General features: G+C 45.1%; 1 protein-coding gene and 1 non-coding gene across 2 annotated transcripts; one reads left to right on the top strand and one right to left on the bottom strand.

The window, feature by feature from the left end:
- Positions 1-5,504: 5,504 nt before the first annotated feature.
- LOC101616175 (calcium-binding mitochondrial carrier protein Aralar2-like) lies at positions 5,505-7,512 on the top strand. Its single transcript, XM_045139859.1, is given in 2 exon segments — positions 5,505-7,129; positions 7,131-7,512. Coding segments are annotated over 2 exon segments (2,007 nt in total).
- Positions 7,513-10,969: 3,457 nt separating this feature from the next.
- Positions 10,970-11,060, bottom strand: LOC123456951. Its single transcript, XR_006634809.1, has one exon. It is a non-coding gene; the product is annotated as a small nucleolar RNA MBII-202 (small nucleolar RNA).
- Positions 11,061-15,078: the final 4,018 nt, after the last annotated feature.

Raw genomic sequence — 15,078 nt, 5'->3', positions numbered from 1 at the left:
ATCTGGAGAGTAGAACATGGGTCCTTAGGCTTCACAGGCAAGCACCTTAGCCTCTAAGCCATCTCTCCAGCCCACCTTTAATATTTTAAAGTACTTTTGCCATAAAGTTGTTGTAAAATTCTGTGAACTGCTGGGACTCCAAAAATGATACAGGTCAAGCAGCATCCCAAACACAGATGCTCTCAGACATCTTGTCTTCCTGTCTCTCCTCCTCATTCTTCCTTAAAGCAAGCTACACAAGCTAGAATCCCTCTTCCCACAAAGGCAGACATAAAGCCTACAAATGTTGGGCTGGAGAGATGGCTCAGTGGCTAAGGCACTTACCTGCAAAGCCTACCTACATAAGTGCCATTCCCCGATACCCACGTAAGGCCAGATGCACAGTGGTGCAAGTATCTGGACTTTGTTTTCAGCGGCTGGAAGTCATGGTGCACCCATTTTCCCTCTATCTCTCTGACTCTCCTTTTTCTCTTTCTGTTTGCAGATAAATAAAAACATTTTTTTAAAAAACCCTACAAGTGCCATTTTAATTTTCCCTAGCTTTCTTTTTTAAATTTTTATTTATTAATTTATGACAGAGATAGAGAAAAAGAGGAAGAGGAAGAGAATGGGCACACCAGGGCCTCCAGCCACTGCAAAGGAACTCCAGACACATGCGCCACCATCTATCTGGCTTACGCGGGTCCTGGGGAATCTGACCTGGGTTCTTTGGCTTCACAGGCAAGTGCCGTAACTGCTAAACCATGTCTCAGCCCCTTCCCTAGCTTTCTATATAAGAGTTGGGGGCTGGAGAGATGGCTTAGCAGTTAAGGCGCATGTCTGCAGAGCCAAAGGACCCAGGTTCTACTCCCCAGTACCCACATAAGCCAGATGCACAAGGGGGTGCACGCATCTGGAGTTCATTTGCAGTGGCTGGAGGCCCTGGCGTGCCCATTCTCTCTCTCTCTCTACTGGCCTATTTCTGTATATCTCTCTTTCTCAAATAATAAATAAAAATAAAAGTACTTTAAAAAAAAGAGTTGGCCATCTCTGATCATCCTTTTCTTTTGTAAAAATATTTTATTTAACTATCACTTACTTGACAGTGGTGAATATGGGCACTTTATCCCAACACTCGGGAGGCAGAGGTAGGAGGATCGCTGTGAGTTCGAGGCCACCCTGAGACTCCATAGTGAATTCCAGGTCAGCCTGGGCTAGAGTGAGACCCTACCTCAAAAAACAAACAAAAAAAAAAAAAAAGAACTGGTGAGATTGCTCAGCGGTTAAAAGTGTTTGCTTGCAAAGCCTGATGGCCCAGGGGTTCAATTCCCCAGTATCCACATAGAGCCAGATGCACAAGGTGGCACATGCATCTGGAGTTAATTTGCAGTGGCAGGAGGCCCAGGCATGCCCATACTTTCCTGTCTGCATCTTTCTCTGTTTCTGTCTCTCAAATAAATAAATAAATAATGTTAAAAAAAAATAAAGACAGGATTTCATGTAGCCGAGGCTTCCTTTAATTCACTATGAAGCTGAGGATGACCTTGAACTCCTGATCCTCCTGCCTTCATCTCCCAAGTGCTGTGATTTCAGGTATGCACCACCACACCAGGCTCTCTCACCTTTTCTTTTCTTTCTTTTTTAAAATTATTATTTATTTATGTATTTATGAGAGAGAGAAGAAAGAGAGAAAGGAGAGAGAGAATGAGCATGATTCCAGGGCCTCCAGCCACTGCTAACAAACTCCAGATGTATGTGCCACCTAGGACATCTGGCTTATGTGAGTACTGAGGAATCAAACCTGGGTCCTTAGGCTTTGCAGGCAAGGGCCTTAACCTCCAGCCTTCTCTCCAGCCTCTGATCTTCCTTTTCTGATAGTAGCCCATAAGACCTGCATTCTAGTGGGGTCCTGCCATGTTCCTGAGAGGAGAGAATTCTGCAGAGAAAGACTAAGAACAGTCTGAAAGGTTATGGGTCTTCCCCTCAGCTACTATTACATGAAACATTTTTGCTCAAACATATTTCTACACAGTTATCCAAGCTTCATTGAACCTAAAAATAAAAATGGACAGTTGATCCTGAGCCTTCTGAATTTCTTCTGAATTTCTATCTGAAGGTCTCCATGTCAAACCAGTGTGCTCTTTTTTTTCGGGAGGGGGTGGTTTGAGGGAGAGTCTCACTGTGGCTCAGGCTGACCTGGAATTCACTATGTAGTCTCAGGGTGGCCTCGAAGTCATGACAATCCTTCTACCTCTGCCTCCCGAGTGCTGGGATTAAAGGTGTGCGCCACCACGTGCTCAGTGTATTCTCTTGTTAATCTGTCTGTTGCAGGGATGCCTGTCATGACCTTTTATGATGGTCAGGAAGGAGAGTGTCCTTTTGCTTCTCCACACAACAGCTCAATAGCAAACGTTACACAGGGCCTGATGCATGGTGACTGTGCAGTACTTGGTAGCTATTCCTGTCATCATTATCATTATCACCATTAATATTATTCCTACTGGAAAACTCTGGGACAGTCATTCCTCCTGCAAGTGATCCCACATTTCATCCACTATTGCAGAGACAAGGGTGAGCACTAGTCCAGGAGCCTTCTTTTATTTTTCATTTTTTGCACACGCTAAGGAAATGCTGTACCACTGGGCTATATCCTCAACCCTACCAGTGATATTATTAAGGTCGTTTGTTATATGATCCAAATGAAAGGGCATTGATAGGATTACACAGAATAAACACCGCCTAAGAAATCAATATGAAGGCTAGTTTCATTTCAGAAGGCACAGTACCAAAATTGCTATATATTTACCAATCTTAAAGGCTTTTAGGAATCCAGATTAGCCAGTGCTGGCTGATAATAGTAGTGATGGATAGAATTATGCTTCCCTAAAAACCATATGTCAAAATCTTAATCCCCACTGCCTGTATTTAGAGATGGGACTTTTAAAAGTTAGAGTTACAAAAGGTATCATGGTGATGGAAAGAAATGACTGCAGTGCTCAGCACTGCAATATCTGTATCACACCTTCCAAGGCTCAGGGTCCAATGCAGAAGAGGTGGCAGAAAGAATGTAAGAGCCAAAGGAAGGGTAGGACTCCTTACAATGGGCTCCCTCCAGGCATAAAGTGGCCTGGATATCCATGACCTCACAGTGCCTGACACTACCTACACAAGACCATCATAATAGGAGGAAAAGATGATGACATCAAAATAAAAGAGAGACTGATTGAGAGGGGGAGGGGGTATGATGGAGAAGAGAGTTTCAAAGGGGAAAGTGGGGGGAGGGAGGGCATTACTATGGGGTATTTTTTATAATCATGGAAGTTGTTAATAAAAATTTGGAAGAAACATAAAGTTAGAGTTAAAGTGAGATATTAAGAGTGGCTTTGTGGTGGTTTGATTCAGGTGTCCCCCATAAACTTAGGTGTTCTGAATGCTAGATTCCCAACTGATGGAGATTTGGGAATTAACACCTCCTGGAGGCAGTGTATTGTTGGGGTGGACTTATAGATATTATAGCCAGCTTCCCCTTGCCAGTGTTTGGCACACTCTCCTGTTGCTATGGTCCACCTTATGTTGGCCAGGATGTGATATCTACCCTCTGCTCATGTCGTCATTTTTCCCTGCCATCATGGAGCTTCCCCCTCAAGCCTATAAGCCAAAATAAACCTCTTTTCTCCCATAAGATGCTCTTGGATGGGTGATTTCTACCAGCAATGCAAACCTCACTGCAACAGGCTCTAAAGCTAGGCATGGTAGCACATGCTTTTAATCCCAGCACACAGGAGGTAGGAGGATTGCTGTGAGTTTCAGGCCACCCTGAAACTACATAGTGAATTCTAGGTCAGTTTGGGTTAGAGTGAGACCCTCACTTGAAAAAAAAAAAAAAAAAAAGAGTGGATCTGGGAGTGGTTAAAGGTGCTTGTCTACAAAGCCTGACAGCTGAGGACTGATTCCCCAGAGCCCATGTAAAGCCAGATGCACAAAGGTGGGCATGCATCTGGAGTTTGTTTGCAGTGGCAGAAGGCCCTGTCATGTACATAGTCTCTCTGTTTGCGTCTCTCTCTCTCTCTTAAAGAAATAAATAAAATATTAGAAAAAGAGGGCTGGAGATAGCTTAATGGTTAAGGCACTTGCCAATGAAGCCTAAGGACCCATGTTTGACTCTCCAGATCCCACATGCAAGGTCGCACATGTGCACAAAGTGGCACATGTGTCTGAAGTTTAATTGCAGTGGAAGCCCTGGCATGCCAATTCAATCTCTCTCTCATAAAAAAAATATTGAAAGCCGGGCGTGGTGGCGCATGCCTTTAATCTCAGCACTCGGGAGGCAGAGGTAGGAGGATTGCCATGAGTTCAAGGCCACCCTGAGACTCCATAGTGAATTCCAGGTCAGCCTGGGCTACAGTGAGACCCTACCTCGAAAAACCAAAAAAAAAAAAAAAAATTGAAAAAGAGAGTGGGTGTGTCATTCATATAAGAAGTGGGTCTGTCCTCATAAGAAGAGGAGGGTTGCTAGAGAGATGGCTTAGCAGTTAAGGCGTTTGCCTGAAAAGCCTAAAGACCCAGGTTTGATTCCCTAGAACTCATGTATTACAGATGCACATGGTGGCACATGTGTTTGGAGTCCATTTGAAGTGGCTGGAGGCCTTGGTGTGCCCATGAACACTCTCTCTCTCTCTCTCTCATAAACTAAAAAACAACAACAAAAAAAATTAAAGCCAGGAATGGAGGCATATGCCTTTAATCCTAGCCCTTGAGAGGCAGAGGTAGGAGGATCGACGTGAGTTCGAGGCCACCCTGAGAATTCCAAGTTAGCCTGGGCTAGAGCAAAACCCTACCTCAAAATAAAAGAATTTAAAAAGAAGAGGAGGCCAGGCCAAATGAGCCAACGGGTGCAGTAGTGGCACGTCTGTCATGGTGGAAACCAACTGCCCTCCAATTGGACTGGAGACCTATTCCATGGGAGGGAATACATCCCTGATACAGAAAATTTAAAACAGGGGTAGTCATGAGTCCTGGGGTTGTAACACCTGCGGCTGTCTGGCTAAATGTATATGCTATGCTCACCAAACTGCCCAGTAAGCACTTCTCTTAATGTTCATACCCTTATATTAATGCTACTCTCACTTTGGGTAGAGAATCTTCTCTTTTCAGATGGCAGTGACCTTGGGATGACTCAGAAGGTATCATAATGCTGGAAAGAAGTGAGTGGAGTACCGAGTAACATCTCGATCACACCTTCCAAGACTCAGGGTCTAATGCGGAAGAGGTGGCGGAAAGAATGTAAGAGCCAAAGGAAGGGTAGGACTCCATACAACGTGCTCCCTCCAGACATAAAATGGCCTGGATATCCATGACCTCACAGTGCCTGACACTACCTACACAAGACCATCATGACCTCAAAATAAAAGAGAGACTGGGGCAGGCTGGGCGCACACGCCGCCGCTGCAGCTCCAGGACGGGAAGTGAGCCGCAGGGGCCCGAGCCGATCGCGGGTCCGCAGCCACCTGAACGCGGCCGAGAGCATGGCGGCCACCAAGGTGGCTTTAACCAAGAGAGCAGATCCAACTGAGCTTAGCACAGCATTTTTGAAGTATGCAAGCGTTGAAAAAAATGGTGAATATTTTATGTCTCCCAGTGATTTTGTCGCTCGATATTTGAATCTTTTTGGAGAAAGCCAGCCTAACCAGAAGACTGTGGAGCTGTTGAGCGGTGTAGTGGATCAGACCAAAGATGGGTTAATATCGTTTCAAGAATTTGTAGCTTTCGAGTCTGTCTTGTGTGCCCCGGGTGCCTTGTTCATGGTGGCCTTTCAGCCGTTTGACAAAGCGGGCAAAGGCGAGGTGACTTTTGAGGATGTCAAGCAAGTGTTTGGACAGACCACAATTCATCAGCATATTCCATTTAACTGGGATTCAGAATTTGTGCAACTACATTTTGGAAAAGAAAGGAGAAGGCACCTGACATATGCAGAATTCACTCAGTTTTTGCTGGAGATACAGCTGGAGCACGCAAAGCAAGCCTTTGTGCAACGGGACACTGCCAAGACTGGAAAAGTCACTGCCATTGACTTCCGAGACATCCTGGTCACCATCCGCCCCCATGTGTTGACACCTTTTGTAGAAGAGTGTCTAGTAGCTGCTGCTGGAGGCACCACATCTCCTCAAGTTAGTTTCACCTACTTCACTGGATTTAATTCGCTGCTTAACAACATGGAGCTTATTAGGAAGGTGTACAACACTCTAGCTGGCAACAGGAAAGATGTACAGGTGACCAAGGAAGAGTTTGCTCTGGTGGCTCAAAAATTTGGTCAGGTTACACCCATGGAAGTTGACATTCTATTTCAGTTAGCAGATATATATGAACCAAGGGGACGTATGACCTTAGCAGACATTGGTCGGATTGCTCCTCTGGAAGAGGGAACTCTTCCTTTCAAGTTAGCTGAGGCCCAGAGGCAGAAGGCCTTGGGTGATGCAGCTCGGCCAGTTCTCTTACAAGTTGCAGAGTCAGCCTACAGGTTTGGCCTGGGTTCTACTGCTGGAGCTGTGGGAGCTACTGCTGTGTATCCTATTGACTTTGTAAAAACTCAAATGCAGAACCAACGCCCAACTGGCTCTTTTGTGGGAGAGCTCATGTATAAAAACAGCTTTGACTGTTTTAAGAAAGTACTACGTTATGAAGGCTTCTTTGGACTGTATAGAGGTTTGCTGCCACAGTTACTGGGCGTTGCCCCAGAGAAGGCCATAAAACTTACAGCGAATGATTTTGTGAGGGATAAAGGTATGAACAGAGATGGTTCGGTCCCGCTTGCAGCAGAAATTCTTGCAGGAGGTTGTGCAGGAGGTTCCCAAGTGATTTTCACAAATCCTTTAGAAATTGTTAAGATCCGTCTACAAGTGGCTGGAGAGATCACCACCGGTCCCAGGGTCAGTGCTCTGTCTGTTGTCCGGGACCTCGGCTTCTTCGGTATCTACAAGGGAGCCAAAGCATGCTTTCTGCGGGACATTCCTTTCTCGGCCATCCACTTCCCCTGCTATGCTCATGTGAAGGCTTCCTTTGCAAACCAAGATGGGCAGATCAGCCCTGGCAGCTTGCTCTTAGCTGGTGCTATAGCTGGTCTGCCTGCAGCATCTTTAGTGACCCCTGCTGATGACGAGATTGCAGGTGGCTGCCCAGGCTGGCCAAACCACTTACAGCGGAGTGACCGACTGCTTCAGGAAGATACTGAGGGAAGAAGGCCCGGAAGCCTTGTGGAAAGGAGCTGGGGCTCGTGTACCTCAGTTTGGTGTCACTTTGCTGACTTACGAGTTGCTGCAGCGGTGGTTCTACGTTGATTTTGGAGGAGTAAAACCTGTGGGATCTGAGCCAGTTCCTAAATCCCGGATGACTCTGCCTGCTCCCAATCCTGACCACATTGGGGGTTCCAAACTGGCAATTGCCACCTTTGCAGGAATTGAAAACAAATTTGGACTTTACCTACCTCTCTTCAAACCATCAGCATCTACCTCAAACGTGACCAGTGGAGGCCCGTAAGAGGACGGACCTGGAATGTGGCTCTGGAATGGCTGCTACTGCAGTGAGAAGGTCCTGTCTCTGATGATGCAAGGCTTCATGCCTTCCACATCCATCTTTGCTTAAATTCAGGTCAAGGCTTTTAATAAAGTGAAATCATTCATTGTATTTTTTTGGTAACAAGATCATGTGGAATCATTTCTAATTATTCTTTGGAATTCTGCCCACACACCTATGTTTGTGTCCTTCATTGACTGGGATTTGGTCAGCACTAAGATGATTTGGAGGAAGGAACAAGCCTGAGGGAAGTTAGAGAACCCTCACCTGCACTAGGATATCAGTCTCAAGGAGACTGCTGAAAGGCAGGTTCCTAGAACAGTGTCCCAAGTATGTTTTAACTGGTAGGAAACTAGGTACATATTTATAAAAATGAAAAAAAAACATACTGGAAGAAATACCAGAAATAGCCAGCCTGGATTCAAATTTTAAACATGCACAAATTTTGTTTCTGGATTACATTATGCAGCTTTTATGTGAAACATGTTTTTCTGTAATGAAAACCACATTGGAGATGTTTAGTAATCATATTCTGTTACTGGTATCGAGATTCCTAGGGACCAGTTTTTTCACTAGAAGGAAGTGCTTTTGGCAGTTTTACTTTATACACAGAGAAACTGAGACACTGCCCACTACTGGATGTGTAAGTTTTGGGTAATTACTTGTATGACACACATGCTGATTATTGCCGATTTCAATAGTGTAGAAAAATGTGCATACTTTTATTGCTGGCACCATCCCTAATCTTATCCCATCATTGGCAACCATTGGCTTTAAAAACCAATTTATTTTGAATCATGTGTGACAAATCTACTCGAAGTTTTTATTTAATTGGGGGTGCCTTATATCATGGACAGAGACACATGTGTTTATGAATATGAAATAAACTATTTTTTTATTATTTATTTAGTTGAGAGCGACAGAGAGAGAGAGAGAGAGAGAATGGCCAGGGCCTCCAGCCACTGCAAACGAACTCCAGACGCATACGCCCCCTCGTGCATCTGGCTAACGTGGGTCCTGGGGAATCGAGCCTTGAACGGGGGTCCTTAAGCTTCACAGGCAAGCACTTAACCACTAAGCCATCTCTCCAGCCCTAAACTATTTTTAAAGCTAAAAAAAAGAGAGACTGATTGATTTTAGGAAGTGACAAATTTTCGTCAGGTGGGGTGGCACAGACCTTTAGCATTTGGGAGGCAGGGTAGGAGGATTCCTGTGAGCTCAAAGTCACCCTGAGACTACATTCCAGGTCAGCCTGGGCTAGAGTGAGATCCTACATCAAAAATCCCAAAGCACAATGATTGAGATGGGGAGGGGATATGATGGAGACTGGAATCTCAAAGGGGAAAGTGGGGGGGGGTATTACCATGGGATATTTTTTATAATCATGGAAAATGTTAATAAAAATTGAGAAAAATAAGAGGAGGAACAACATAGAATGCACACAAAGAAAGGGCATCACGTGTGGGCAAAGAAAGTACATGTCTGTCTATAAATAAGGAGGAGAAGGATTGAAGAGAGGTAAAGAAACTTTACTTGGGATGGAGAGATGGCTTAGTAGTTAAGGCGCTTGCCTGCAAAGCCAAAAGACCCAGGTTTGATTCCCCAGTACCCATGTAAAGCCAGATGTACAAGATGGCAAAAGTGTCTGGATCTTGTTTGCAGTGGCTAAAGGTCCTGGTGTTCCCATTTTCTCTCTCTCCCTAATAAATACATGATTTTTTTTTAAAGAAAACTTAATTGCTGGCAATGTAGCTCAGCGACAGAACACTTGCTTGGCCGATACAACGTCCTAGTTTGGATCCCGAGCAGCATGTGAAAAACTGCCAATGTGTTTATTGTGAACCAGTGCACTTAGCACATTCAGTTTATTTATGGCAGAGAAGGCTCCTTAGCCATATGCTATGACTGTGTATTTGTGTCCGTCACAAATTCATACGTGGATACTCTCACAAAACCCCTGTAGAGCTGTATTTAGAGATGTGTGCTCTATGAAAGCAATTTAACATTTAATGAGGTCATAAGGGTGGGACACTGGCCCAGTGGATTAGTGTCCTCTTAAGTTGCCAGAAAGCACATGGCTACATCTGATGATGGACTTCTTGCTGGCAAACTCCTAAGGCAGCACAGACTATGTGTATCTCTTCTGGTCTCTTATGTCTGCTTAGAAAGTCACCAGAATTTAATCATGAGGGCTTGGTCTTGATGACTTTTCTGATTCTAATGCTTTCCCAAATGCTCTACCTGGAGACATCATAATATTGTTTCCACCTTATTTTTTTTATTTTTTAAATATTTTTTGTTCATTATTTATTTATTTATTTGAGAGTGACAGACACAGAGAGAAAGACAGATGGAGGGAGAGATAGAGAATGGGCGCACCAGGGCTTCTTGCCTCTGCAAACGAACTCCAGACGCGTGCGCCCCCTTGTGCATCTGGCTAACGTGGGACCTGGGGAACCGAGCCTCGAACTGGGGTCCTTAGGCTTCACAGGCAAGCGCTTAACCGCTAAGCCATCTCTCCAGCCCTCCACCTTATTTTTTTATTATTATTTTTTGAGGTTTCGAGGTCGGGTTTCACTCTAGCTCAGGCTGAACTGGAATTCACTGTGTAGTCTCAGGGTGGCCTTGAACTCATGGCGATCCTCCTACCTCTGCCTCCCGAGTGCTGGGATTAAAGGCATGAGCCACCACGCCTGTTCTATTATTATTTTTTTAAATATGCCTCAAAAGAACTTTATTTTTTCTTTTCAACATGCTGTTCTGCAGCTTATTTGGCCCTTTTTGCTCAGATACTGAAGAGATGGGCATTGGCATGGACTTGAAAAATCCCTGAAGTTCTTCTCCTCCTCTGAGATGGCTCTGTTTTCTTCCTTTTTATAAACGTTGCGAGTGGGCATCATGGGTCCAGTCAACTGAGTAGCCACTTTGAGTTCTTCGGCAGAGCTGCCGCCCTTCTTGGGGACTGAGGGCTTCCTGGGGAAGAGGATGAGCTCAGAGTGGTTCTCCCTCAGGCGCTGCACATCGGCCTGCAGAGACCCCACGGACTTGTTCTGTCTCCTCAGGCCCACAGAGATACCAATAGTCTAGACCACCTTTTGTGTTCATTTTTTATTTATTTATTTGAGAGTGACAGACACAGGGAGAAAGACAGATAGAGGGAGAGAGAGAGAATGGGCGTGCCAGGGCCTCCAGCCTCTGCAAACGAACTCCAGACGCGTGCACCCCCTTGTGCATCTGGCTAACGTGGGACCTGGGGAACCGAGCCTCGAACCGGGGTCCTTAGGCTTCACAGGCAAGCACTTAACCACTAAGCCATCTCTCCAGCCCTAGACCACCTTTTGTGGATGCTGGCCCCCTGCTCAGAGGGAGAACCCCATGAAGTACTGGGGAGCCTCTTGGCTATGGGGTGGGGATGGGGCTCGATGAGGAAGCTTAGTGGTGTCAGATGGAAAAGGTTTCAAAGGTACTTTCATCAAGACAGTAAGTACAGCGATTCCAGAGAAAGGTCTTTATTCCACATAATAAAAATATATTATTTATTTACTTATGTTTTTGAGAGAGACAGGGAGAAAGAGAAGAGGCAGATAGAGAGAATGGGTGCACTAGGGCATCCAGCCACTGCAAATAAGCTCCAGACGCATGGGCCACTTGTGCATCTGGCTTAGCATGGGTACTGGGGACTCGAACTTGGGTCCTTAGGCTTTGCAAACACCTTAACCACTAAGCCATCTCTCTGTCCCTGTTTCCACCTTTTTTTTGGGGGGTTTTCGAGGTAGGGTCTCACTCTGGTCCAGGATGACCTGGAATTAACTATGTAGTCTCAGAGTGGCCTTGAACTCTCGGCAATCCTCCTACCTCTGCCTCCCGAGGGCTGGGATTAAAGGCGTGAGCCACCATGCCAGGCTGTTTCCACCTTTTTAAAGACAAAAATCTCCTCATAAAACCCAGGCTGGACTCAAATGCCCTCATTCTCCTGCCTGAACCCCCTGAGTGCTGGGATTACAGGCACATGCACCATGCCCAGCCTAAAACCATGTTCCTTGAAGCAGGGGATTTCCATTAGTGTTTGTGTGCACGCATGTTACTGAGGATTGAACCAAGGGCCACTCACAAGTGCTCTACCACTGAGCAACATCTCTGGACCTCTTTTTATTTGTTATTTATTTTGACTTAGGGTCTTTGTCTATATAGTCTCAGGCTGGCCTTGAACTCACAGTGATCCTCCTACCTCAACCTCCTGAGTGCTGGAATTAAAGGTGCGCACCACATGCCAGGCGAGCAAGGGTCTCTTGAATCACCCAGGTTATCCTTGAATTCACTCTGCAGCTGAGACAAACTGTTATTATCTTCTTGCTTCCATTTCTTTTCTTGGCAGCAACGTCTGTAGCCATACCACCCTAAATGTACCCAATCTCATGTTTTTTTTCCTTGAGACAGTCTCAGGCTGGCTTGCTGTGTACCCTAAGTTAGCCTTGAATTCACGATCCTCTTCCCTCAGCCTCCTGAGTGCTGGGATTAAAGCTACAAAACTAGCTTGTCCATTATAAAGTAGATTTTCCCTGTTAGTGGACAAGGTATAAATACATTTAGTTTATTAACAAATAATGCTGTTGTTTTTATCTATGTACTGGAATTACTCCTGAATATTAGTGCAAACCATCAAACAAAATAATGTGTCTCAGTGTTTTCTTTCTAAACTGAGAAACCTACTGTTGCACTAAGGTTCTCATTGCTGGTAGAAATCACCTGACCAAGAGCAGCTGGTGGGAAAAAAAAAGAGGTTTATTTTGGCTTATAGGCTAGAGAAGGAAGCTTCACGATGGCAGGGAAAAAGACAGCATGAGCAGAGGGTGGACATTACCCCCTGGCCAACATAAGGTGGACCACAGCAACAGGAGAGTGTGCCAAACACTGGCATGGGGAAACTGGCTATAACACCCATAAGCCCACCCCCAACAATACACTACCTCTAGGAGGCATTAATTCCCAAATCTCCATCATCTGGGAACCTAGCATTCAGAACACCTAAGTTTATGGGGGACACCTGAGTCAAACCATCACACCTAGAAATGTGATTTAGACATTAGAATGAAATATAAATTACTGGACTCCCTTTACAGAGATTCAGAACTTACAAATGTTATGGTGGTTTGTATTAGGTGTCCTCCATAAACTCATATACTTTGAATGCTTGGTTCCCAGTTGATGGCAATTTAAGAGGTGGAACCTTACTGGAGAAGGTGTGTTGCTGGGGGCCAGCTTATGGGTGTTATAACCAGCCCTGCTTTGCTAGAGTTCTGCTCACTCTCCTATGGCTGTTTGCCTGATATTGGCCAGGAGGTGATGTCTAGCCTCTGCTCCACCATCTTTTCCCTGTCATCATGAAGCTTCCCTTTGAGACTGTAAGCTAAAATAAACAATGTTCCTCCCATTAAAAAAACAAAACAAAAAAAAAAAAACTAGCTTGTCATTTCACTAAAATCTGACAGCCTAGGCACCAGGATTGGAAGGTGGTATCATAGACTTCTCTAAGCAGCAGACTTTGCAATGGCCTTTAGTGTACAGACTTGATCGGGGTTCAGGGTGGTCTTGTCAGGAATACACTGCATGAAGAGGGATGAGGAGGATTAGGTAGGGTAGAGAGACCAATTGAATTGTTATTCAGTCCCTGAGACAATCTTGGTTGATTCCAAAGGAAAGCCTGGAGCTAACTATGCTTATCAGAAATGTTCTGAGCAGGGATAAAGATGATCCATGGATGTGGCTGCCCTGGGAAGGGTGTGCTCTTGAACAAAGAGGCTTTCTGCAGCTGAGGCCATCCTGAAGGGGCTCACATTTGAGGCGTATCTGCTTACAGCACTCTCAGCTGCTGGAGCAACAAGTCCTTGCTTGAAGGGAACCCTTGGCAGCAGGAGAGAATGTCTGTTGGCCTTTGTTGACAGGTGAGGAAAATGAGTCATACTAATTGAGAATTCCTACACCAGAAGCAGGGACAAAGCATTTGATCAGAAAAGCCTCAGTGTGGAAGGCTGCTGTTTATATATCTATCATTTTCTCTAAACAACAAAACCAGAGGTTTTGCTAATTTGTTTGAATATTTTAAATGTCTTTATATTTACAAAATTAGGATTTTTTTTTAAATTTATAGGCTGGAGAGATGGCTTAGTGATTAAGGCACCTGCCTGCAAGCCAAAGGACTCAGGTTCAATTCCCAGGACCAACATAAGCCAGATGCACAAGGTGGCGCATGTGCCTGGAGTTCATTTGCAGTGTCTGGATGCCCTAGCGCACCCATTCTTTCTTTCTTTCTCTCTCTCTCTCTCCGTCTCTGCCTCTCTCCCATTTATTTGTGACAGAGAGAGAGAGAGAGAGAGAGAGAGAGAGAGAGAGAGAATGGACATGCCAGGGCTTCCTGCCATTGCAAAGAATGCCAGACACATGTGCCATTTTGTGTGTCTAGTTTTACATAGGGTACTTAGGAATTGAACCTGGCTGGAGGAATTTGAACCTGGCCGGCAGACTTTACAAGCAAGCACCTTCAACCACTGAGCCATTTAACTCAAAATTAGTATTTTAAAAATATTTTTCTTATATTTTTATTTATCCATTTGCAAGCAGAGAGAGAGAATGGGCACAACAGGACCTCTGGCCACCACAGATGAAATCCAGATGCATGTGCCACTTGTGCATCTTGCTTATTGTGTATACTGGGGAATCAAACCTGAGTTGTTAGGCTTTGCAGGCAAGTGCCTTAACAACGGAGCCATCTCTCTACCCCCAAAATTAGGATTTTTAATTAGATTATGGGCGTTAGGAATCACTGGAGGTAGAAGCCATTGATTGTGACTAGAAAATTTTCAGTGCCAGGGATGGGATACCTTCCAGTGAGTTGTTGGCCAGAAAGGTTCCTGACGCCCCCCAAAACATTACAGGCCATTGCCGAGGCACTTAGTTTCTCACCAGGAATAGATGGTAAGACCCTATTGCTGAAGACTCCGCATACTTGGGCTGCAAAGTCATTGAGAAATTCTGCTGGAGCTGAGCTGAACACCTCCTCCATGTAGACCAGCTGACTGGAAAGATGGAAAAAGCTGTGCTGCATGCAGTTCAATGGGAGAGAGAAATAAACAACAGTGGAAACTGCAAGCCTTAAATTTGTCCAGCCAGGCCAAATGAGCCAATGGGTGCAATCTTGGCACATCTGTTATGAGGGAAACCAACCTCTCTAATTGGACTGGAGGCCCGCTCAATGGGAGGGAATACATCCCTGATACTGAAAACCTACAACAGGGATAGTCATGAGCCCTAGGGGTGTAATGTCTGCTGCTGTCTATGCTCAAAACTGCCCTGAAACCACTTCTCTTAATGTTCTTACCCATATATAATTGATGCTACTGTCACGTTTGGTTAGAGAAGCTTCTATTTTCAGATGGCAGTGACCTTTGGATGACTCAGAAGGCACCATGGTGCTGAGAAGTGACAGAGGAGTGCTCAGCACTGAAATATCTCTATCCACACATTTCGAGGCTC

This window comes from Jaculus jaculus, chromosome X (genome assembly GCF_020740685.1).
Source record: "Jaculus jaculus isolate mJacJac1 chromosome X, mJacJac1.mat.Y.cur, whole genome shotgun sequence".
In the NCBI taxonomy this organism is placed as follows: Eukaryota; Metazoa; Chordata; class Mammalia; order Rodentia; family Dipodidae; genus Jaculus; species Jaculus jaculus.
The sequence above is the reverse complement of the archived record's forward strand: the minus strand, read 5'-3'. Positions and strand labels throughout refer to the sequence as shown.